At 37.5% G+C, this 24705-nt stretch overlaps 1 protein-coding gene across 9 annotated transcripts in view; it reads right to left on the reverse strand.

Moving 5' to 3' along the window:
- Window positions 1-24705, reverse strand: part of PTPN4 (protein tyrosine phosphatase non-receptor type 4) — a 245317-nt gene that overhangs the window by 29182 nt on the left and 191430 nt on the right. For all 9 annotated transcript variants that reach the window (XR_007518073.1, XM_049889148.1, XM_049889150.1 and 6 more), the window contains 9 exons: window positions 22441-22600; window positions 19691-19774; window positions 19543-19599; window positions 12382-12538; window positions 6986-7152; window positions 5780-5870; window positions 5635-5696; window positions 1742-1888; window positions 103-231 (listed from right to left, as the gene is read on the reverse strand). Coding sequence is in view for 8 of the 9 variants with exons in the window: in XM_049889148.1 (XP_049745105.1) it covers window positions 103-231; window positions 1742-1888; window positions 5635-5696; window positions 5780-5870; window positions 6986-7152; window positions 12382-12538; window positions 19543-19599; window positions 19691-19774; window positions 22441-22600 (1054 nt within the window). In the remaining variant the exon portion in view is untranslated. The remainder of the gene's footprint in view (window positions 1-102; window positions 232-1741; window positions 1889-5634; window positions 5697-5779; window positions 5871-6985; window positions 7153-12381; window positions 12539-19542; window positions 19600-19690; window positions 19775-22440; window positions 22601-24705) is intronic.

Consider the following 24705-nt stretch of genomic DNA (forward strand, 5'->3'; position numbering starts at 1 on the left):
CTACTTCCTAGTAACCAGTATTCAGACTTAAAAAAAAGGTTCAGATTTTAAAGCCTTTATGTTGAACACATTTCTAATGAATGGATACCCTTGCCTTCTTACCTCCTGGTTAAATAGTGTCATTTTCCTGAAGACATAGGCAGTGTTTCCTTCTTCTGAGTGGCAGGTGACTTGGTAGCACCCATAGGATGAACTTCCTGTGGGTTCTGGCCAATACTGGTGACACTTAACCTGACATCATAAAAAAAAATGAATATACATACACCTATATATATATTTATGGATTTATGTTCATTAATTTTTTACATGTTTTAATTTTTAAGAACTTTCAGACTTACAGAAAAGTTGCAAGAATAATATAAATAAATTCTCATACCTTTTACTTAGATTTGTCAACAACTAACATTTTTTCTCTAGATTAGTGTTCTCTAGGGCTGAGGTGGGCACTTTTGGGGGAATATGGAGTTACTGCGAATGGGTACAGGTTTCTTTTTGAAGCAATTAACATGTTCTAAAGTTGATTTTGGTGATGTTTGTATAACTCTGTTAATAAACTAAAAATTGTTGATTTGCATGCTTGAAAAAACCAAGTATGCAATAGTTTTTTGTACATACACAGAGTTTTGCAAACATCACCACAATCACTTTTAGAAAATTTTCATCACCCCAAAAGAAACCCCATACCCATTAGTGGTCACTCGGCATCCTCCCTCCCCTGCCCTCCCAGCAGTAGGCAATCACTAATCTACTTTCTGTTTCTACAAATTTGCCTATTCTGGACATTTCATATCAATGGAATAATATCTGATCTCTTCTGACTGGCTTTTATTAAATGGGCGTAATGTTTTTAAGGTTCATCCATATTGCAGCATGTCATCAGTCCTTGATCCCTTTTTATCACCAAATACTATTCAGATATAAAAAAAAAAAATTGTATACCACATTTTATTTACCCATCTGGGCTCTTTCCCCTTTTGGGTATTGTGAATAATGCTGCTATGAACATTCATCTGCCAATTACTTGTGTGGCCATACGTTTTCAGTTCTCTTGGGTATGTGATGTTGTTAGGTGCTGGTGAGTCAGTTCTGACTTATAGCGACCCTATGTACAATAAGTATCTTGGGTATTCCTAGGTGGAATTGCTAGGTTATATGGCAATGCTATGCTTAACCTTTTGAGGAAGTGCCAGACTGCTTTCCAAACCAGCTGTACCATTTTAAAATCCTACCAGCAGTGTATGAGGGTTCCAATTTCTCTACATCATTGCTAACACTGGTTATTATCTGTCATTTGTATTTTAACCTTCCTACTGCATATTAAGTGGTTTCTCTTGGTTTTAACTTGCATTTCCCCGATGGCTAAATGATGTTGAGGATCTTTTCATGTGTTTACTGGCCATTTGTTTATCTTCTTTGGAGAAATGTCTATTGAAATCTTTTGCCCATCTTTAATTTTTGGGGTCATTTTATTGTTAAGTTGTAAGAGTTCTTTATATATTTTCCATATAAGTCCCTTATCAGATAGATGCTAACCATTTAAATAATAATGTCTAACATATCACATTTATTATGTATTAATAACAATTTTAGGCATTTAGCCATGATGCTTTTAATTATGACAACACAGGAAGCCAAGTTTAAAGGTTACCAAAAAGACTAATTCAATTTGAATATGTGGACTATATATGCAACGTAACTTGAGAAAAACCCAAGCAAAGTATAAGATTTGAGTATAACTTACTCTGCCACGTTCAACTTGTGTGGTCAACATTACAACCATGGAGGAGCCTTGTTCCCAAGTCATCTGCCAAAAATCTGTACAAGTGTGTGGTAATGGCCCTTGACAAGCAATGTACTGATTTATAATACTGGAAGAGGGAATTTCCATCTAAAAAGAAAAGGACATAAATCAAATCTTTTGCACTGTTGCTGTATTACTACGATCAGGCATTTTAAACCCGTCTACTACATGATTACTAATTGGACAACTAGCCTCAATAAACCGCAAAATCAGTAAAACAAATTGTGATCAACAGTATTTTATAGGTAGAGAAAACTTCTTGGGAATGTCTTGTAGTTATACATATTTATCTTTCAATTAGTGGAAACAGGAATTTAAATATTTCCCAAAACATGAACCTATTATGGTTTTAAAAGTAGTTTTAAAGAGAACCCAGTTTCAGTCAGGCAGAGATCTGGTATAGAAATATTTACCTTTCAACAGTTTATTGGCAAAATTGGTGAGAAATAAAAATTATGCCATTTGTTTTAGTTTGGATTTTACATATAAAATAACTCTGAAGGATATTAAAATAATATTTTGAATTATTTTCAGAAACAAGATAACGAGTATTTGAGCAAGATGAATCATTATCTGACTACTTCTGAGGTTGATATTTTTCAAAAAAGGTGATGTATGCGCGAATGGAGATTCAGGAATATCAAAGGGTGAATAGGGAAAGAACCATTTATTCTTTTTTATTTATTTATAGTTTCTTACATACCCTTTAGAAATAATCTATACATAACACATACATAGGAACCTCTGGTGGTGTAGTGGTTAAGTGCTACGGCTGCTAACCAAGAGGTCAGCTGTTCAAATCCACCAGGCGCTCCTTGGAAACTCTATGGGGCAGTGGGTTTTTGTTTTTTTAACACATACATACAAGACTATCCTTCTGTTTTCCGTAAAACATAAATAGCAGCATGCTTTTCTGCATCTTTTATTTTTTTCACTTTATCTTTGACGTCATGTTGAGTAAGTACATAAAACTTCATTTTAAAAAATGGCTCTCCTGTAGAAATATACCATAATGCATTTAACAGACGTTTAAGTTGCTGCTAATCTATTTGCTGCCATAAACAAGGCTGCACTGAATATTTTTATAAACCTAACACCTTTGTGCATATGCAGAAATATATTTTTATGGACAAGAGGAAGAAATGAGAATGCTGGATCAAAGTGTATACGCCTTTAACATTTTTATAGATACTGCCAACTTGCCCTCCAGAGGTTATACCAATTTACACTCCCACCAATAATGTTTGAGGAATGCTTGTTTTCCCATATACTCACTAATAAATCCATAATCTCTTATCTGTCATTCTGAAACCCAAGGCTTTTTTTCTTTTTTCGTAAACCTGACCTGACCTGGACTCACGTGATAGCAAAATCTGACCAGAACTGATCTAAGACCATTTATGACTTTTTTGTCCTACTCAGTGGGAATATCCATAGTTTGCTGTATAATATTAATATACTGATTACAAGCTACTGTCCTATAGCCCACAGGGGATGTTACTTATCATGGTATATGCACTGAACAACCTTCTTTAAAATAAAAAAAATGCTGACCCCCAAAAGCACACTTAACCCCAAGGTTTAAAATATTGCGAACTTGTATTATGGTACTATCAAACTTTTTGATCTTTTAATCTGATGGGTGAAAAATGGTTAATTCCTCACAACTTTGATTTGTACTTTTTTGTGAATTACGTTGAGTGTATTTTTCATTTAAATGTGCACGTTATTATTTTCATAAATGTTATAATGGTATCGTGAGTGGGCTAAAGCAACAACAAAAAGCATGCACCTTATGAGAGGTACATATTAAAATATTTACAAATGAAGTGATATGACATTTGGGCTTTTAAAAAATAACCCAGGGGGTAGTGTTAAGCTGAAACAAGACTGACCATTTGTTGATAGCTGTTGAACCGGGTGACAGGTTTATGGGGGTTCTCCAACTATTCTCTCTACCTTTGTACTGATTTGAAAATAGCCATTAAAAATGTTTGTAAAAATGTTATTTGCATTTCCTTCTCTATGAATTATCTTTTATACATTTTTTCATTATGCTGTTTTATTTTTCTTATTAATTTTTGAGCTCTCTATACATTGAAGAATACCAGCAGGGTCACCCACGGTAGACAGGTTTCAGCTGAGGTTCCAGACTAAGACAGACTAGGAAGAAGGACCTGGCGATCTGCTTCTAACAAAACTAGCCAGTGAAAACCTTATGAATAGCAGTGGAACATTGTCTGGTATAGTTCCGGAAGATGAGCCCCTCAGGTTGGAAGTCTCTCAAAGTACGACTGGGGAAGAGCTGTCTACCCAAAGTAGAGTCAAATTAATGACGTGGATGAAGTAAAGCTTTCAGGACCTTCATTTGCTGATGTGGCATGATTCAAAATGAAAAGAAACAGCTGTAAACATCCATTAATAACTGGAACATGAAGTATGAATCTAGGAAAATTGGGAGTTGTCAAAAATGAAATGGAACACATAAAGATTGATATCCCAGGCATTAGTGAGCTGAAATGGACTGGTACTAGCCATTCTGAATCGGACGACCATGTGGTCTACTATGCCAGGAATGACATATTGAAGAGGAATGGCGTCACATTTCATCATCAAAAAGAGCATTTCAAGATCTATCCTGAAGTACAGTGCTGTCCATGATAGGATAATATGCCTTGTCTTAGTTATCTAGTGCTGGTATAACAGAAATACCACAAGTGGATGACTTTAACAAATAAAAGTTTATTCTCTCACAGCCTAGTAGGCTAGAAGTCCGAGTTCAGGGTGCCAGCTCCAGGGGAAGGCTTTCTTTGTCGGCTCCAGAGGAAGGTCCTTGTCATTAATCTTCCCCTGGTCTAGGAGATTCTCAGCACAGGGACCTTGGGTCCAAAGGATATGCTCTGTTCCTGGCATTACATTCTTGGTGGTGTGAGGGGCCCCTGTGTCTCTGCTCACCTCTCTCTTTTATATCTCAAAAGAGATTGACTAAAAATACAACCCAATCTTGTAGATTGAGTCCTGCGCTGCCTCATTAACATAACTGCCTCTAATCTTGCCTCATTAACATCACAGAGATATAACACATAGGTAAATCACATCGGATGACAAAATGATGGATGTGTGGGGGCACTGGAGAGGTATTGGTTAAATAAGATTGGTTATTAGTTAACAATTGCTGAAGCTGGGTGATGGGTACATGAAGGTTCATTTTACTTTTTTCTCTACCATTTTATGTTTGAAATTTTCTATATTACAAAGTTAAAAAAAAAAAGTAAGTACTGATTCTTTTTTTTTTCCTAGATGGGAAAAAAAAAAACCTCCTTACAAAGATGTATTCTGTACCCAACCCATTCACCGAACAATCTGTTTTATCACCAATAATATAAAAAGCCACCTCTATCATTAACAGAACTCTATTATTTATCTGAGTCTATTTCTGGACTGGAAGGAATCCTGGTGGTGCAATGGTTAAGCGCTCATCTGCAAATTGAAAGATTGTGGCTTAAACCCATCCGGTGGCTATCCAGGAGAAAGCCCAGGCGATCTGCTCCCACAAGGTTACAGCCCAGAAAAGCCTATGGGGTAGTTCTATTCTGTCACATGGGATTACTACACGTCAAAAATCAACTTGACAGCACCTAAAAACAATGACAATATTTCTGGACTATTCTGTATCAGTGGTATATTAATATGCCAGTACCAAACTATTTTCTCTAACATTATTTTTATATTATTTCAGTTTTTGAAGTTAGCCTTTTAACAAAAAAGAATCTCAAAGTTTATAGTAGACTCTTGCATTTCAAATGGAAAAGGCATAATAAAAATAAACTTACATTTATATAATTTGCATTGATATAGTCTTCATTACCCTTTAAAATGACCCGTGTAGCATCATCTGAAAAAAAAAATTCAAAAGTAAGAATGCTTTAATAAAGTTATGTGAAATGATTAAACTTGACATTCGAAGATAATACTTACAAGGCGAAATATCTCTGTATCTATTTTTGGAAATGTTCTGAGGTAATTTTGCACAAGACATTGTCATTCCAGGCTTTTTCCGATACAGTTGCTTAACAGAAAAAAAAAAAAAAAAAGTATAAGACAAGCCCAGCAAGTCACCAGTTTTTGTTTTGTTTCTTGGACTTGTAAGTATCTTAACAGGAAACAGGTTTTTCCTTTGAGTACTTCATCTGTTCAATGATACACTTTAGGCAACAAAGTACCGACTCAGATTTGCAAAGCTGAATTTTGCACAATTTCTGACATGAATTATATGTCATATTTTGAAAAATGGTAGAACAAGGGAAAAAAATCCAAAGTTTTGAATAGCAAATCTGCAGAAAATATTTACTTTGGGTATGTTTATAGTATACAAACCAAGAACTTTTTAAAAGGAAAACTGACATGCATCAAATGTTTTATTGTTACCAAAACACATCTGTAATATGTACCTCAGTGCAACAAGTATTAACAATAGCCAACTTCACTGATAAAAATTAAAGAATTAAATATGACAAGATATGAATTTTAAATACAGAAGAGTTATTTTAACTCAAGATTTTTAAGTCTATAACAGCTTACCCTCATTTGCTATCTTTCCTAAAAACAACTATTTAATTATTTAATACCAGAAAAATTTAGTTTGATGACAACGTATAAAATTTCCTTAGCCCTTTCTTTTAAATAGACATTTGTTTATATAACCATAACTAGCATTTTGGGAGCAATTAAAAAAAAAATTGCATTTTCAACTTTTTATAGCAAACATAATTATTTCTCAGAATTACCTATCATTAGTTTACAAGTTATTATAATAACTTAGTTTATAAGTTATTAAGCATGGTAGATTAGTCAGTTAAAAAACCATGGCACTAAATCATCTATGTGAGACCAAATGGTCAACAATTACTTTAAAACAAGGATGAGAATGAAAGGGGGTGGAGAAACTAGATTAATGGGCAGTGAACCAGCAGAACAGAAATAGAGGGAATGTTCACATATTGTGAAGAATGTAACGATGCCACTGAATAGCTTGTGTAGAAATTGTTGAATTGGAACCTAAACTGCTGTGTACACCTCCACCAAAAACACAGTAAAATATTATTTAAAAAACAAACAAAAAAAAACCATGAAACTAATTAGACAGTATGGCAAACACCTTTTCTATATAGTGATATTACTTACATCAAATTGTGTCAGGACTGTTCCAGTGATGAGCCCGTCAGCTAGCTGGATCATTGACTCCCGCAGGGAATGGTCATCCTGATGGACACTATCTACTGGGGCTTTCTCAGGAATGTACTGGAAGTCTGGCTCATTTTCTAGCTTTTCTTCCACTACATCATATACAGCTAAAAACAAAAAACATCACATGGACATCTTAATGAATTGGTGATAGGAATTTATCAGATATGGCCTTTGGTTTTTTTTAATTGTGCTTTAAGTGAAAGTTTACAGTTCAAGTTAGTTTCTCATACCAAAATTTATACCCATATTGTTATATGACCCTAGTTGCTCTCCCTATAATGTGACAGCACACTTCTCCTTTCCACCTCAGATTTCCCATGTCCATTCAACCAGCTCCTGTCCCTTTCTGCCTTCTCATCTCGCCTCCAGACAGGAGCTGCCCATTTAGTCTCATGTATCTACTTGAGTTAAGACGCACATTCTTCACGAGTATCATTTTATGGCTTATAGTCCAGTCTGAAGTTTGTCTGAAGAGCTGGCTTCGACAATGGTTTTAGTTTTGGGTTAACAGAGAGTCCGGGGGGCTTGTCTTCCAGGGTCCCTCCAGTCTCAGTCAGACCATTAAGTCTGGTCTTTTTATGTGAATTTGAGTTCTGCACCCCACTTTTCTCTTGTTCCATTAGGGACCCTCTGTTGTGTTCCCTGTCGGGGCAATCATTGGTGGTAGCTGAGCACCATCTAGTTCTTCTGGTCTCAGGCCGATGGATCACCCAATATGCCCTTTAGGTTTATATCTGGAAAAATAATTCATTTATGAAGAATCACACCAGATCTGGGTTTGGTGCCCCTGTGTAGAGACGGAGAGTTGCTATGGAGTTGAAAAGCTTTGCTATAGCTTTGAAGAAATATAAGGTTCTTGGCAATGTGGCTGGAAATGTCTACAACTGGGAAGAGACACGTAGAAAAAGGGGAACTGCTGATAAGTAATTCTGAATAGACCTACCTTTAGCATTTGCAGAACCTAGGGCAAAAGTACAAATAGAGGCTCATATGCCATCTGTTTAAACATGAAAAGTTACAAAATAAATTGAACAGAATGCTAAACAAAGTATTTTCTGTCCCCTTTCCTTGACAAATATATTTTCAAAGCAATCTGGGAGGTCAGATTTCAACTGAGATTTTTAGGTCAGAATCTATTATCATGGGGCATGCACAGAGTCAGGCCCTAGCTCTAGCTTGTAGCCCACTCTGTTTCTTTTCCCATCGTCAGCTCCTTTTTTAAAATGTGGGGATCTATAATCATGTGTGTGAACATCCTGGCCCATGTGTAACCTCATCTACACCCCTCTGCAAATTGCTGCCTCTTAGCTACTCCTTGGGCCTAGGGGTACATATACCATGTGCTCCACCTTGGGAGAATGGATACAGAGACGAGGTCCACACAGGCCCAAGAAGTAGTTTCAGAGCTGTTTGGGCACAGAACTGAGGGAAGATCACAGGTGATAGGTTGGCTTGCCTCCTTGGTTCTACAAAACTCTGGACCCCATAGGGAAAGGCAAAGCTGGAGGAAAGACAGAGTAGAGGGCATGGAGCGTAGGTAGGCTTGTCTAAGGGCTCATCTAGACAGGGCTCTTTCCCTTGTCTAAGGGCTCTGCTTCCTGATCAGGACATGTATGTACTTTTGAGGTAAATACATTTCTGAAATAAAGAATGAAATGACAAAAAGGCACAATACAAATTTTGCTCGAGAAGAAATAACAATTAAAGAATTCAAATTTTCTCATCTTTTTAGCAACCATACTTTTAAATTTTGATTATATGTTAGTTTAATAAAAATGGACATGATAGACCTATACTGAAAATGAATATAGGTCCTGGTCTGGATTTTGACTTAAAACAATGTTAGAAAGATCTTTTGTGAGGGGCAGAACCTAGGTGGGCTCCTCTCCTATTTTAAAGTATAAATGAGGTACTCAGGAGAAATAAAAATGCTATGGCCTTCTCATCAAATGGACCTTTGTTCATATTCTGGCTCTGTACTGACCATGAGTCTGTGAGCGGTAACTGAGTGTCTGGGCACCTATGTTTCTCCAGCTCTAAAATGGGGATAATTCATCTACTTTATTGGAGAGTGGGAGGATTAAGAGAATATACCAAAGGGCCTGGGCACATACCAACTAAATGAAACCGAACATGCTGCTGTTGAGTCGATTTCAACCCACAGCAACCCTACAGAACAGGGTAGAACCGCCTCATGAGGTTTCCAAGGAGTGGCTGGTGGATTCAAACTGCTGACCTTTTGGTTAGCAGCTGAATGCTTAACCACTGGACCACCAGGGCTCCAGGTACATAGAAAGCATTTAATTACTATTACCAAAACCAAAATGAAACCCACTGCTGTCGAGCTGATTCTGACTCATAGAGATCCAATAGGGTTTCCAAGGCTGTAAATCTTATGGAAGCAGACTGCCACATCTTTCTCCCTCGGAGCCACTGGTGGTTTCGAACTGCTGACCTTTTGGATAGCAGTTGAGTGCTTTAACCACTGTGCCAGCAGGGCTCCTTCTTAATAACTATTAGCTAATATTTGTGGAAACACTGGTAGTGTAGTGGTTAAGTGCTATGGTTGCTAATCAAAAGGTCGGCAGTTTGAATCCATCAACCACTCCTTGGAAAATCTACGCGGCAGTTCTGCTCTGTCCTATAGGGTCGCTATGAGTTGGAATTGGCTTAACGGCAATGTGTTAATATTATTTGTTACGTCCTTCAGAATCTGTTATCAGGAGAACACAGGACAAACATAGTTGCAAGAATATTATTCTTGGTATAACATTTAAATTTCCTTATATGACAGAAAATGTCTAATAAGGAATCACCTAAGTATCAGGCCTAAATGAACAAACCAAAACCCACTGCAGTCGAGTCGATTCCAACTCATAGCGACCCTACAGGACAGAGTAGAACTGCCCCATAGAGTTTCCAAGGAGCGCCTGGTGGATCTGAACTGCCGACCTTTTGGTTAGCAGCTGCAGCTCTTAACCACTACGCTACCAGGGTTCCCCTAAATGAACAATCTCCTTGAAATGTCAAAACAGAATGTTCTACTGCAGTCCTTTTAATCTTCCTAGAAAGTCCATTCCAGACTATGAAAGGAGAAGAACACAAAGCATACAAGATTAAAAAGAAAATGCCTATTTGTATCAAAAAGGCAAAAAGATGGTCATTTTTCACAAAAAGGAACTTGCAAAATTTTGCAGAGTTGGGGGTTGTGGGGAATAGGTTGTTGTTGTTGTTGTTAGGTGCCGTCAAGTCGGTTCCGACTCATAGCAACCCTATGCACAACAGAACGAAACACTGCCCAGTCCTGAGCCATCCTTACAATGGTTGTTATGCTTGAGCTCTTTGTTGCAGCCACTGGGTCGATCCACCTCATTGAGGGTCTTCCTCTTTTCCACTGACCCTGTACTCTGCCAAGCATGATGTCCTTCTCCAGGGACTGATCCCTCCTGACAACATGTCCAAAGTATGTAAGACACAGTCTCGCCATCCTCGCTTCTAAAGAGCATTCTGGTTGTACTTCTAAGACAGATTTGTTCTTTCTTTTGGCAGTCCACAGTATATTCAATATTCTTCGCCAACACCACAATTCAAAGGCGTCAGCTCTTCTTTGGTCTTCCTTATTCTTTGTCCAGCTTTCACATGCATATGATGTGACTGAAAATACCATGGCTTGGGTCAAATGCACCTTAGTCTTCAAGGTGACATCTTTGCTCTTCGACACTTCGAAGAGATCCTTTGCAGCAGATTTACCCAGTGCAAGGCATCTTTTGATTTCTTGACTGCTGCTTCCATGGCTGTTGATTGTGGATCCAAGTAAAATGAAATCCTTGACAACTTCAATCTTTTCTCCGTTTATCATGATGTTGCTCATTGGTCCAGTTGTGAGGATTTTTGTTTTCTTTATGTTCAGGTGCAATCCATACTAAAGGCTGTGGTCTTTAATCTTAATTAGTAAGTGCTTCAAGTCCTCTTGATTGGTTTAAAGTCAGGAAAGGTGTGCATCAGGGTTGTATCCTCTGACCATACCTATTCAATCTGTATGCTGAGCAAATAATACGAGAAGCTAGACTATATGAAGAAGAACAGGGCATCAGGATTGGAGGAAGATTCATTAACAACCTGCGTTATGCAGATGACACAAAGTAATGAAGGGGAACAGGTAGAGTTTTACATTTTACTTCTCTGCGGTACATATTCAATGACTGGTAACACGGCACTAACCAATAAGGACTCTTGTGGCTAAAACTATGATTAACAGCAAACGGTTTGGGGCAAAACTAGAAGAATATATCCAATGCTGGGATACAGTCATACAGGGTTTTCTTCCAGAGAACAATATAGTGTTGAGGGAACTCAAAACAATGCACATGAATATTGGCAGAAGGATCCGGGATTGTTAAACTGGAGAAAGGGTGGAGTCTTTTGGTAAGATTAGGTAGTTATTGTCAAAAAAATTGAAGGAAGAGTGATTAAACTTATTCTGTGTAATGCAAAGTGATAGAATTAGGGACAATGGAACTGAAAGAATACGCATTTTTAGTTCAATTAACAGTTCAAGTCATCCACAGGAAGAGCGAACAGCTTCAGGAGCCACTGAGCACTCCACACGGGCAGGACATTCCTGAAGCTGTAGTGGAGGCTCAGGCATCAGCAAAGGAGCTAGCGTATGGCGATTCAGCTCTCTCCAAACCTGGGACTCTGTGACTAAGATCCAGCAAGTCGGTTGTCCAGATCAGAAGATAACATAGTCAGTCAAGATGACAATTTCTACTAAAAACATACATTAAAAAAAAAACAAACAAAATGCTTTAATCGCATCTTGTTATGGAGTTTTCTAAAAGTGGAACAGAGCTCAACATTTATTTATTCATTCAATGAGTATTTACTGAGCACCTTCTACTACTACTAAAGCAACTGGGGGAAAAGGGAGGCTATTTTAGCTGTGGTCGTGAGGGCAGGAGGCCTTTTTTGCGGATGACATTTGAAGAGAGACGTAAACGAAGTGAGGATGTAAGTCATACAAAAATTATGAAGAAGAGTGTTCTAGGCAGAAGAAAGAGCCAAGTATGAAGACCCTAAAGTACAACAGCCTGGAACATTTGAGGAACAGCAAGAGAGCCAGTACAGCTGGAGGAGGGCAAGTGCGGCTGAGCAGTAGGAAAATGTTCCAACAATTTGGGTTTTACTTCAAGTGTAAATGGAAGCCACAGTATTCTGAGCAAAGAGGCTGATCTGATACGGCTTCTGTGTTAAAAAGCTCACTCTGGCTGCCGTGTACAGTAAAACATGCCGGTGAATTAAGAAACGCATGTGCTGCCACCCCGAGTACTCACCATTAGGACGAACGAGGAGCACGAGTTCCCCAGAATGTCTCTCACAGCTGGCTTTAATAAACATGACAACCTGATCATGGGTATGTTCTGCAATGTCCCGGCCATTGATCAGTACAACTTGGTCCCCTTCATTCAATCGAGGGACGCAGAGGTCAGCCTGTAACGTAAGGCACATGAGGTTTCAAATTTGCATGTGGCTTTCTGAAAGTAAGGCACAGAAATTAATCTTTACGGACTCTGCAGCTGGAGAACTAAAACTACATAAAGGAATTTATCTATCTGTTCATCCATCTACTAAGAAAAGTAGAAATCTAGCTTTCCCACGAGGATACTGTGTTTTTTTTTTCCTTCTTCATTCAACAACTTCTCTCCTGGTGATGCTTATGTGCCTAGATATTAGGGTCTCCGACAAGATTAGGGATCTCGAGGTGCATGCACACAGGTAGCCCTCACTTTGCCCTTATAAATCCAGATATGGACCGATCTCAGTTACTGTGGTTCAGTTAAACAAAACCAATCCCCAATCACGCACTTCAAGTTTCAGTTATCACAACGTAGTGCCTGTGAGTAACTGTATAAAGCACAAATTTTGCTGCTAGCTTTTCAGGCCACAAATTATTATGTAAATAACACACATCTCACGATCAGTGACCAATCAGTCTTTTAATGACTAGTCACTGCACATCTGTCATTCAGGTCATGCACAGACAGCAGAACATGGAGTTGCCTCCTTGTCTCTCAGTGATAAAATCATGTGAAAATGGATAAGTTAAAGAAGGAACTGGACAAAAAATTGCAGCAAAGAAAAAAAAGTGGTAATGAAATCTGAATGGAACATTTATGGAGGTATAGAAGAAAGAGCTGACTTTAGGAATGTTGACACTGCTGAGGTTTAACAACTTAATGAAGGGAAACTTATCAACATCAATGAGAGAAGTGATCGTGACAAGAAGGGTGAAGAAGTCCTAGAGACCTAGAGAAGAAACTCTTGGATAATTTGACAACACTGAAAGTGCACAGGATAAAATCTTGGAAGCTGATCCAAACCTACAAAGGGTTACGACAACTTGCCAAGGTAAGAAGAGAAGCTCACTGATTTTAAGTTGTCTGACCAGAAGAGGGAAGCCAGCACTGTTCAAACTACTTACCCTGGATAAGTTTTTCACAAAGAAGTACAATTCTCAATGTTTCTAATGTTTTGAATTATATACTAAACCAATTTTAGTTTTATTATTTTTGATTTCAATATGTATTTATAACAGGCAGTAAGAGAATTTTTAATGTTTTGACAAAAAATTTAAAAGTAATGGGAACAATCATAATTTTCCCATTAGTATCAAGACCATTTCGCATGGTTTCAGCTTTGGCAGTCCTACACTGCTGTGCAAAGTGAACACTGCTCATAAATTATCAAGAAATCAAACAAGCAATTAAAGTAAAAGATCTAAGAGAAAGGACAGAAATATGGATAGTGTGTTCTCAGAACATATGGGACTCAAGGTTGAAGGATAAACTGACAAGAGAGAAAAAAATGATGGGGTTGGGCCTTACACAAAATGGAATATCCTGTTGCAAGGCATGAAGAAACGAAAAAAACAGCTATTCAAGTTCATCATGAACACCAAAAAAAAAAAAAACAAAAAAACAAACCCACTGCCCTCAAGTTGATTCCGACTCATAGCGACCCTATAGGACAGAGTAGAACTGCTCCATAGAGTTTTCAAGAAGCCCCTGGCGGATTCGAACTGCCAACCTCTTGGTTAGCAGCTGCAGCACTTAACCACTATGCCACCAGCGTTTCCATCATAAACACAGTCAAGTAAAATCCAACAAGGTATTATCATTAGTGGAAAGAGCACTGGTCTAGGAGCCAAGTTTTTCTTCTGCTCCTACGGACCGCATGATCTTAGACACTTGAAACTCTGAAAATGGAGCAGGTGATTATTTCGGAGCTGTTGTCAAGATGAAATAATTCAATCCAAAGCTTCGAATTCTGGAAACTTCAAATACAAGGCTATGATCATCCTCTCTAGTTGCTTTTCTCTCTTTTGTAGTGAAGCAGATGACAGTCATATATTCCCTCTGTACGCTAGCACTGTGATGCTTTTGTGCACCAACTGGATCCCAGGTTTTTGTTGATACCGGAAGAGTGGTGAGTTGGAAGCTCATCATGATACTGGGAGAAATGTAATGGGCTGTAGCTGTCTCTCACCTTACTTTGTGGTCAGTGCAGTTGGTGGAAAACAGGGGAAAGTCTATGCGTTAGGGAGAGGACAGCTATGAATTTCTCTTACTGCACCTTGTATAAATCCACTGATGTCTTTGCTTAAGCTTGAACCTAATCTTCTTACTTCCAGTTCAGAGATTTAGGCTAATAAGGCATCACACTAAACAATATGCTATAACGAAGAAAATTTTTTTTTAATCCTCACCATTGAAGGGAGCTCTCTTATACTTATCTTTCCTCTTGTGAGGTAAAAATTTTTATTTGCATTTCACTCTGGTCTGGAAAGTCTAGATAAACTGTATATGAATGTGGCTGGAGCAACAGCTAATAGCTCAAAGACTGTAAGATAGGAAGGAAAACATGACTTTGAGAATTACTTTAGCTACGTTAGAAGGTGTCCAATATAAAAAGGACATTAAAATACTTCAAACTCTGTCCTCTTTATTTTCCCCAATGATTCAAAATGTAGTTTCCAACATAAACACTGGTAGTCTATAAATTAACAAAACAACATAAAAATGATAAATTCCTATGGTTTAAATTATTCAAAATTCAGCCAATATTTATGGCACATAGTTCTACCTGGCAAAAAGGAAAAATTACCAATAATTTGTATAGTCTAAAGAGAAAATTTAGAGTCATAGGATTCTGTCTGGAAATGAACCTGTCTAGAGAATGTTCCCTGAACATCCTGGACTTAATTGAAAATTGTTGATATTTACTGTTCAGAAAATCAGTATTTCTTTTGTGTCATTCACTACCTATTATAACTGGCATGCAAATAAAGATAGGTTTATCTTTTCTAATCGTAAGAGCATTACATGCTCATTGTCACGATTTAGACAATTCAAAAAATGAATATGGAAGTGATAGGTACCAGTAATTCCGTGCCCAGATGAAACGATGTTAATATTTTTAGCAGTGCTTCCAGACTTTTTCTATGTACACTATTCATACCTTAAAAACTCGTAACAACATATACTGTATTTGTACTCAAATAACGTGCAGTTTGGCAAACAAATGTAGAAGGCATGTGTTATTTACAAAGAAATATGGTATATGGAAATATAACCTGCATTTTTCCATAAATCTATCTTATGGACATATTTTCATATTAATAGAGAACTACATCATCATTTCCAAAGCTGCAAAGCAATGTGTAATTTATTTAATCAACTCTTATGAAGAAATTTTGATTGTTTTTAATTTTTAACTCCTGAACAACACTACAGTGATCACCCTTGTGTAAGTATCCTTTGTTCTCTAGTCCAATTACTTTGTTAGCGGTAATTCCTAAAAGTGAAACTGTTAAGTCAAAAAATATATATTTGATTAAAAGAAGTTTTTGTTTAATCTTTGTTTTAACAAAGTCATACATTAGTCTAAAGGGTTGACTAGGTCTGTAAGGTTAAGACGCATTACTGGTATTACTTCCTAACGTCTCCCTTCTCTAGAGGCAACTCTTCAAACACTTTATCTTTTGGTGTAGTTAAATACCTCTAAATAACATTTCCATATTGTTTTTCTTATGTTTTCTATTTTAGGCATTATATACTAATTTTCTACTGTGATAGATGAGAATTTAGCTCTCTTTTGTCCTCTCATCTGCAGTCCCAAACACACGAATACTTCCTGTCTTCCCTTCCTTCCAATGTTGATGTTGTTGGGTATCTTCAAGTCGAGTCTGACTCATAGCAATCCCATGTGACAGAGTAGAGCTGCTCAATAGGATTTTTTTGGTTGTAATCTTTATGGGAACAAATCGTCAGGTCTTCCCCCTGGGGAGTGGCTGGGTGGGTTTTGAACTGCCACTTTCCGATTCGCAGCTGAGTGCTCAACTGTTGCTCTACCAGGTCTCCTTCCTTCCAATGTAGTTATATAATGTTGATTAGATCAATATTTAGTGTTTACGTTATGATGACCATGTATGCTATTGACAGCTGAGACATGGAGTACTTAGGAAAGTCCTGATACAGATTAATAATGAAGCCATATTAAAGATATAATCTGTGAGAAAATATCTTAGTGTAATGGACTTTGGATTATTTTCCCCCAGCTGTGTCCTGGTCCTCCACATGTATAACAGGTCCCAAGTAATTTTATATATTATATCCATTATTATCAAGATCACTTTGCTTGGTTTTAGCTTGCATGGTCCTGCACTTCTGTGCAAAGTGAAGACTGCTTATAAATTTTCAAGAAAACAAGTAATTAAGGTAAAAGATATCAGAGAAATAATAGAACTATGGACCTGACCATAAGTGATTTGTCCTGAAGGGGACATCTGATCCGAGCTGGGTCTGGTAAGGGTTTCCTTCTCAGGAATTTGTAACTTGGACTGAGAGATTTAGTTACTCTGGGCGGTTTGGCTGGTAATACGTAAATCTGGGGGTTATTAGTAATCATATCCTACCATACAGACTGAGGAGCAGAACAGCGGTAGCCATCAAATTTCTGTTTAGCAGCAATTTAGGAGTCACCGTCTGGTTTGAAGGTAGAGAGTGTATGTGTGCTCGTGGTTGTAGCGGTGTTACAGGACTTGGCTTGAAGGTGCTACTACGTACAGTTTTGATTTAGACTGTATGTTTATTTGCAGTGGCTTGGGAGAGAAGGCTGATCCAGTGTACAAACTGGTTTGCACTGAGAGAGAAGACTGGAACAACTACTTAAAAAGAGATAGAGAAACAAATAGAGTCTTAATGATTTTTCAAGTTCCTTCTAAAGGTCTGGCTGCATTTCTGTTACTGGGTTTTTTGAGACACCTCTGTAAAAAACCAGTTGCCACCGAGTCAATTCAGACTCATGGCAATCCCATGTGTGTCAGAGTAGAACTGTACTCTATACGGTTTTAAATGGCTTCTTTTCTGGAAGTAGATTTCCAGGCCTTTGTTCCAAGAAAGGGCGGATTAGAACCACCAACCTTCTGGTCAGCAGCCAATGATAAATTTTGTGTTCATGCTCAAGTCAGGCATATTCTATGAGTACCCTGCTATTGGCAACCAACAAAGTCCTTAAAAACCAGAACCAAATGACATATGATGTCCTTGATCAATCTCAACTGTGATCTTCAACTATGAGGTTGATGCAAACACCAAAAAAGGCATAGCTGGCCTCTTTCTTTCAGGCTGCTGGTTCATACCTTTCCTAGGACTAGAACTAAGAGAGTTAAATGATAAAGGGTGCTGATTTAAAAGTCCTTGAAGACCATTTAGGTAAGAAAACTGAAATTAATAATAGTAGATAACATAAATGGGAATTTTAAAGCAATTATTTGCTACATACAAACAGCAGTAAAGGTAATACACCCATAATTCATCAAGAATTGTTATCATGATGGACAGAAAGTGTGTAATTGTTAAAGTTGAATGATGGGTACATGAGTTCATTATGTTCTCCTGTAAATTTTTTTATTGTGGTAAAATATACAGAACAAAATAATTACCATTTTAATCATTTTTAGCGTACAATTCAGCGACATTAATTACTTTTACCACGTTATGCAACCATCATCACTATTCATTTCAGAAGTTTTTCATCACTCCAAAAAGAAACTCAGTACCACTTAAGCAATAATTCCCCAAGCCCCTCTCCCTCTAGCTCCTGGTAACCACTAATACATTTTTGCCCCTATGCAATTGCCTGTTCTAGGTATTTCATGTAAATGGGATTATATAATATTTGTCGTTTTGTGTCTGACTTATATCACTTAGCATAATGTTTTCAAGGTTCATCCGTGTCGTAGCATGAGTCAGAACCTCATTTTGCTTTATGACTGAATAATATTCCATGTATGGATATACCACATTTTGTTTATCCATTCATTTGTTCATGGATACTTGGCTTGTTCCCACCTTTTGACTACTGTGAATAATGCTGCAATGGATCTTGGTGTACAAGTATCTGTTTGAGCTCCTGCTTTTATTTTTTTTTTTAGATATATACCTTGGAGTGGAATTGGGTCATACACTAATTCTATGTTAATTTTTTCAGGGACAGCAAAAATGGCTGCACCATTTTACATTCCCACCAGCAATGGAGGAGGGTCCAATGATTCCACATCCTCTCTAACATTTGTTATCATCATTATTTTTCTGATAATAGTCATCCTAATGGGTGTGAAGTGGTATCTCATTGTGGTTTTGATTTGCATTTCCCTAATGACTAGTGAGGAACCCTGGTGGCATAGTGGTTAAGAGCTTGGCTACCAGCCAAAAGGTCAGCAGTTTGAATCCACCAGCTGCACCTTATAAACCCTATGGGTCAGGTTCTGTCCTATGGAGTCACTATGAGTCGGAATCAACTTGATGGCAACGGGTAATGACTGATGATGTTGGGTATCTTTTCATATACTTATTTGCCATTAGTATATCTTCTTTTGAGAAATGTCTAGTCAGATTCTTTGCCTGTTTTTTCAAAATGGGTGGTTTGTCTTTTTGTTATTGAATTGTACAAATTCTTTATATATTTTGAATATTAAACTGTTTTCTCTACTTTTGTTCATAATAAAAAGTCTTAAAAATTGTCCTTATGGGGAAAAAATTCACTAGTATCATTTCTATTTAAAGTAATTTTTTTTTTTTTAACAGAAGGTAGGCCAATATAATGTATGTAAACTATGCTAAATGAAGAACAAACATGCAAACATAACAAAACAAACTATACCTCTGTTTATATTTTGTTGTTTAAGGGGTTATTTTGATAGGACCCGTTAATACTTTAGGAGCATTAAAAGTCATATAGCTTCTTTGTGAAAGCAATGCTTTTAAAAACTGTTACAGTGAACAAGTAAAAACTAACTTCCCAGAAATTTAGCCAACAATATTTGATAAATTAAAGGAAATTATTAATTTTTTTCCTTTATTTAAGCAAATAAAAATGATAAAACAAGTATATTCTTGGAAACAGGATTTAATTGCAAATTTAAGATAACTCACAGGTGTTCCTGGTGCTACTCGGGACACAATCACAGGCATCTTCTGATCATATCCTCCCTTAAAATAGAGCAAGTTGAGTATTTAGTGAAATATTACCAAATATGACTCTTAATTTAAAAAGTTGGGTACAATATAAGTTCTAGATTACCTTCACATTGAATCCAAATCTTCCATTTTCGTCAGGTTTCATTCTGATTAGAACAAGATTATCATGTGGAATACCACCATTAGGCTTAAGAAGACAAAAAGAAATAACATAATTTTCTTCATTTATAATCCGTCCTTCAGATACACATGAAGCATCCTTTTTGTATTATCTATGATATATAAGAAATCATAATTTTAATTGAAATGCTAGTTTAGGAGAATACACTTTCTTGAAGGATAACTTGTAGCTATCTCAACTAGATAATTCTCCAGTGCCTTCTTGCCACTCCATGGGCAATTATAAGAGCTAGGAGGAACAGTGTGTCCTTATTAACTGCTATATCCCTAGAACCTGGCTCGAAGCTTAACATACAACAAGCACTCATAGGTGTCATGTGAATTGGCATGTTCCCTCAGCTTCATATGTGTGCCCTTTTTTCTAAACAGCTTTACTGAGATGTAATTCACATACTATACAATTCACACATTTATAATATACAATTCAGTGGTTTTTTACCATAGTCACAGAGGTGTTTAACTATCACTACAATATATTTTAGAACATTTTCATCATGCCCAAAAGAAAGCCCATACCCATTAGCAGTCAAGTCGCTCCACACTACCCCTCAAACCCCCTAGACCTAGTCAACCACTAATCTACTTTCTGTCTCTATAAATTTCATATTATTCTGGATATTTGATATAAATGGAATCATACAATATATGGCCTTTTGTGACTGGCTTCTTTCACTGAGTATGTTTCAGAAATGGTTTTTAAGGGGAGGTAATCCAGGAAGACTCGCCTAAATTCCTGAGGAATAAGAATCAGGATCAGCAGAAAGCTGGTTCCTATGAGGTGGATGTCTGACGCATCTCCATTCTCCAACTTTTTCATCATTTCTGACACCAGCCATTCCCCCCCGCCCCCCAAACCACAGCACTCTCTACTTCTCTGCTTGGGTCAGTAATTTGTTGCAATGGCCACGCAGTACTCACACACCATACTCACAGTTTATGGGGTTCATTAGGGAACTAATAGGCAACTACTTGGGATCAGGATCAATTTGGAAGTAACAGGGTTAAAAAACAAAATCCTTACACTAGAAGGCTCTTATGATCTGGCTGTCGTCTCCTTTACCTGTCTCCTCCTCTGCTCCTTTTGCTCTAGTCACAATGGCTCCTTGGTATTGCTTGACCACATCAGTCACACTCCTGCCTTTGTACCTGCTATTCCTTCAGCTGACTTGCTGCTCTTCCACTAGATACCTACATGGCTTATCACTCAGTTCATTCCCAGCTCACACTATCTAAAATTTTAACATTTTACTCCTGAAATTCCCTAGCCCTCTTCCTGCTGTATTTTTCTTATTGGCATTTATACTAATATGATATATATTTACATTATTTACCTTGTTTACTGTTTGTCTCACTTTTATCCCCAGAATGTAAGTCCCTTGAAAGCAGGGCTATTTTTTTTCTATTTTATTGTTACATACCCACAGCCTAAAACAACGCACAGCACAGAGCAGGTACTTAAGTAATTTTTGAATGAATAAACACACCAGGCTGTAAATTATTTAACAACAGGGACAACACCTTATTTGTCTTCATATTCCACTAACTACCAAAGTGTCTGCCAAGCAACAGGAGCTCAGTACGACTAATCAGTGAACGAATGCATGAGCGCATGAGACAGGATTCACGACAATTACCACACTGGTAGCACTAAAGTTGTTATTCATTTTTGATGAAAATTCTGATCTCTTTTTGATGTGTCTGTGCTGGTGGAGCAATGAGTGTGGGAGAACAGAGTTGAGAACAGTGAGAGGGCTACTGGTAGAGAAATGAGAGGGCTAAGAGTCCAGTGGCCACCACAAACTTCTCACCCTACATGCTGCCAATACCTGCTGTGATCCTCCTCTCTATCTTATTTTATTCTTTGATGTCCCTTTAACTTTCTTTCCTGAAACATATCCATATTTTTCTGTGTATCTTTATACTTCTTCATGAACACAGCGTATCCTTAAACTTTACTGACAAATCTCCCTTTTGGTTTATTTGTATCTACTTGAGAAAGCAACAAAAGTTCATAAACCAGGGGATTCTAACAACTTTCCATTTTGTTGTGATAAAAGCATGTTCTCTAAAGCAAAATTACCCAAATAATTCATAATTATATTTTGTAGAAGAGAGTTTACATACTCTAAGAACATGTACTCAATGTCAAAAGGTCCATGAAAATTACAAACTCTCTGCTCTAAGTGAATTATATAGTAAAGTTATTGGCATTTAATGAATTATCAACATTTGTTCTGGAAATATTGGTATGTTTTACAAGAATGAAAACCAAACAAAAACCAAACCTGCTGCCATCAAGTTAATTCCAACTCATAGTGACCCTACAGGACAGAGTAGAACTGTCTCATAGGGTATCCAAGAAGCAGCTGGTGGATTCAAACAGCCGACCTTTTGGTTAGTAGGCTGAGCTCTTTACCACTGTGCCAGAAGACTGAAATCAATATAAATCTGTCAAAAACTTAACCTCTAGAGCAGTAAGCATTTTAAAAACGCCGATAAAAGAAAATTCTGTAACCATTTTATATCATGGCACAGTTCATGACCAAAAGTATCATGACAAAGTACTGTAATATAACTCACAGCTAAAACACGCTACAGTACAAAATAAATTTCATTTAGGATAAAAAAAAAAAAAATCAAAGAAATGTGAGAATATTTGAAGCAGCTACTTACAGTCGATTTTTCTGGAGAAGATGGGACATCAAATGTTTCATCACTATGATTTTCCAGATCTTGTTGAGAGTGTGAATAATGAATTTGGCTCCAACTGTTTTTCTTAGATTGTTTGGGTGGTAAAGCTGGAGGCTGCTCATCTCCAGGAGTCTCTTGTGATCTAGATAAGAAAAAAGGAAAAGGATGAATCTTTTGGAAGTTGCCTCATAGAACTTTTTTATTTTAAAAGCTGGGGTCAAGTATCCTAGATATTTTCAATGTCTAGTAGGAGACAGACTCTAAAATATTATATTTATTTGTAAAGTGCCACTTTTTACTGAAAACTTCCTTAACTTTTAAGTTTAAGTTGTAAATTTAATTTCCTACTTCATCAAATCTGTAAACAATCTCTACCTATGAAAAGTAAACTTAAAAGGTATCCCTATGAAGATATTTATAAATTATAACAATATAATGCTTTTCCAAAAAAAAAAAAAGGATTTTCTTTTCAAGTTTTCAGTGGAGTCACGGGTAGTTGGGGAATAAGACAGACAAGAGAAATCAGAAGCAAGTGTTAGGCTGTGCCATAGGTAAAACAGCTGTGGGCTGTTTTTTACTTGTAAACTATATTACAATCCACAGAATTTAGGTGACTGGCCTAATCTATGTTAAAATAAAACATGAATCGTGAGAATAATGCACTTAGTAATGGGGCAAGGACTAGAATCTGAGTAAGAGCATCACTGACGAGATAAAACTGGATGAGACATTGTTGGAGTAATGATTTAAGATGAGGAAGCAAAAATCCAATTAACTCTAGAGAACATAAGCCACAATGTGTGGCAATAGGATTTGATTTTAAAAAAAAAAAAAAGAGCTAAAAGGGTATATTAGAGGAAGCTTCAAGGTAGAGACTGTAGCTTTTAAGAACAAGCAGGATCAACGTAGTAACATTAAAAATAAAACCAAATCCGTTGCCACTGAGTCGATTCTGACTCATAGTGACGCTATAGGACATTAGAACCGCCCTATAGGGTTTCCAAGGAGCGGCTGGTGGATTTGAACTGCCAACCTTTTGATCCTCAGCCGAATGCTCAATGACTGCGCCACCAGGGCTCCATGCAGTAACATTACTTGTGAATCTTTCCCATAGGCCAGAAGGGGGAACCAGTGGCTCGACTTGCTTCCTAGAAAGCAAGCACCATGGAAGCTGTAGAGTTTGGAAGAGACTAAAAGAACCGGCAAGAGGATGATGGTTCTTGATGTGAACACTGACCACCACTGGGGCTACTACATATCACTGAGATGGCAGGAGGTCCTTTGGGAAATAAAAACATTACTGTCCCATGGCCTGAGGACAGATGAGAGTTGGCAGCTGCTGTGGTTCTCAGGCACAGATTTCACCCAGTATCTACTTACTTTTGCTGACTAGGGGCCCCTGGTGGCACAGTGGTTAAGAGCTAAGGCTGCTAACCAAAAGGTCAGCAATTCGAATCCACCAGCAGCTCTTTGGAGCAGTTCTACTCTGTTTTACAGGGTTGTTGTGAGTTGGAACCCACTCAACAGCACCTAACAACAACAACAGATGCCTGATACCCAAATTGTAAGGTCCTGAGGAAGCAGAACTGTATTAGATTATATAACTGTTCAAAACATTCTCCACCCTCTCTGGTTGACATCAGGGTCATTTGCTTTGGCAAATGGCACGCGGGAAACTCTAGTGGCGTATTGGTTATGTGCTATGGCTGCTAACCAAAAGGTCAGGAGTTCGAGTCCACCAGGCACTCCTTGGAATCTCTATGGGGCAGTTTTATTTTTTTACAGGGTCGTATGAGTCTGAGCCGACTCAACTGCAACGGTTTTTTTAATGGAATGTGAGTAGAAGTGGTATGTGTCACTTTTTAAAGGAAGCTTTAAGAATCAGCTTGTATTATCTTCTCTTTTCCCTTGGCCCTGAGACTAGTCATGACCTAAACAAGGGCCACTCTCAATCTGGGTCCTGGAATGAATATGACCTGGAGCAGAGCCACAGCCATATAATATATATATAATGTAAGAAAGAAAATAACTTTTATTGTTATAAGTCACTGAAAATTGGGGTCATTTGCTACTGTAGCATAACTTAGCCCAAGATAACTGAAACAGACATTATGGTCAGCGTGGCCCTTGGATACCCATGCTCTCCCTTGGTAAAAGAGCTGTGAACTTATTTAAAGGCTCTTGCTAGACACCTGGTAGATCTGGGTAATGATGCTAAAAATATGATTAGTGCCAATGAAGTTGGCC

Source organism: Elephas maximus, chromosome 6 (genome assembly GCF_024166365.1).
Source record: "Elephas maximus indicus isolate mEleMax1 chromosome 6, mEleMax1 primary haplotype, whole genome shotgun sequence".
NCBI classification, from domain to species: Eukaryota; Metazoa; Chordata; class Mammalia; order Proboscidea; family Elephantidae; genus Elephas; species Elephas maximus.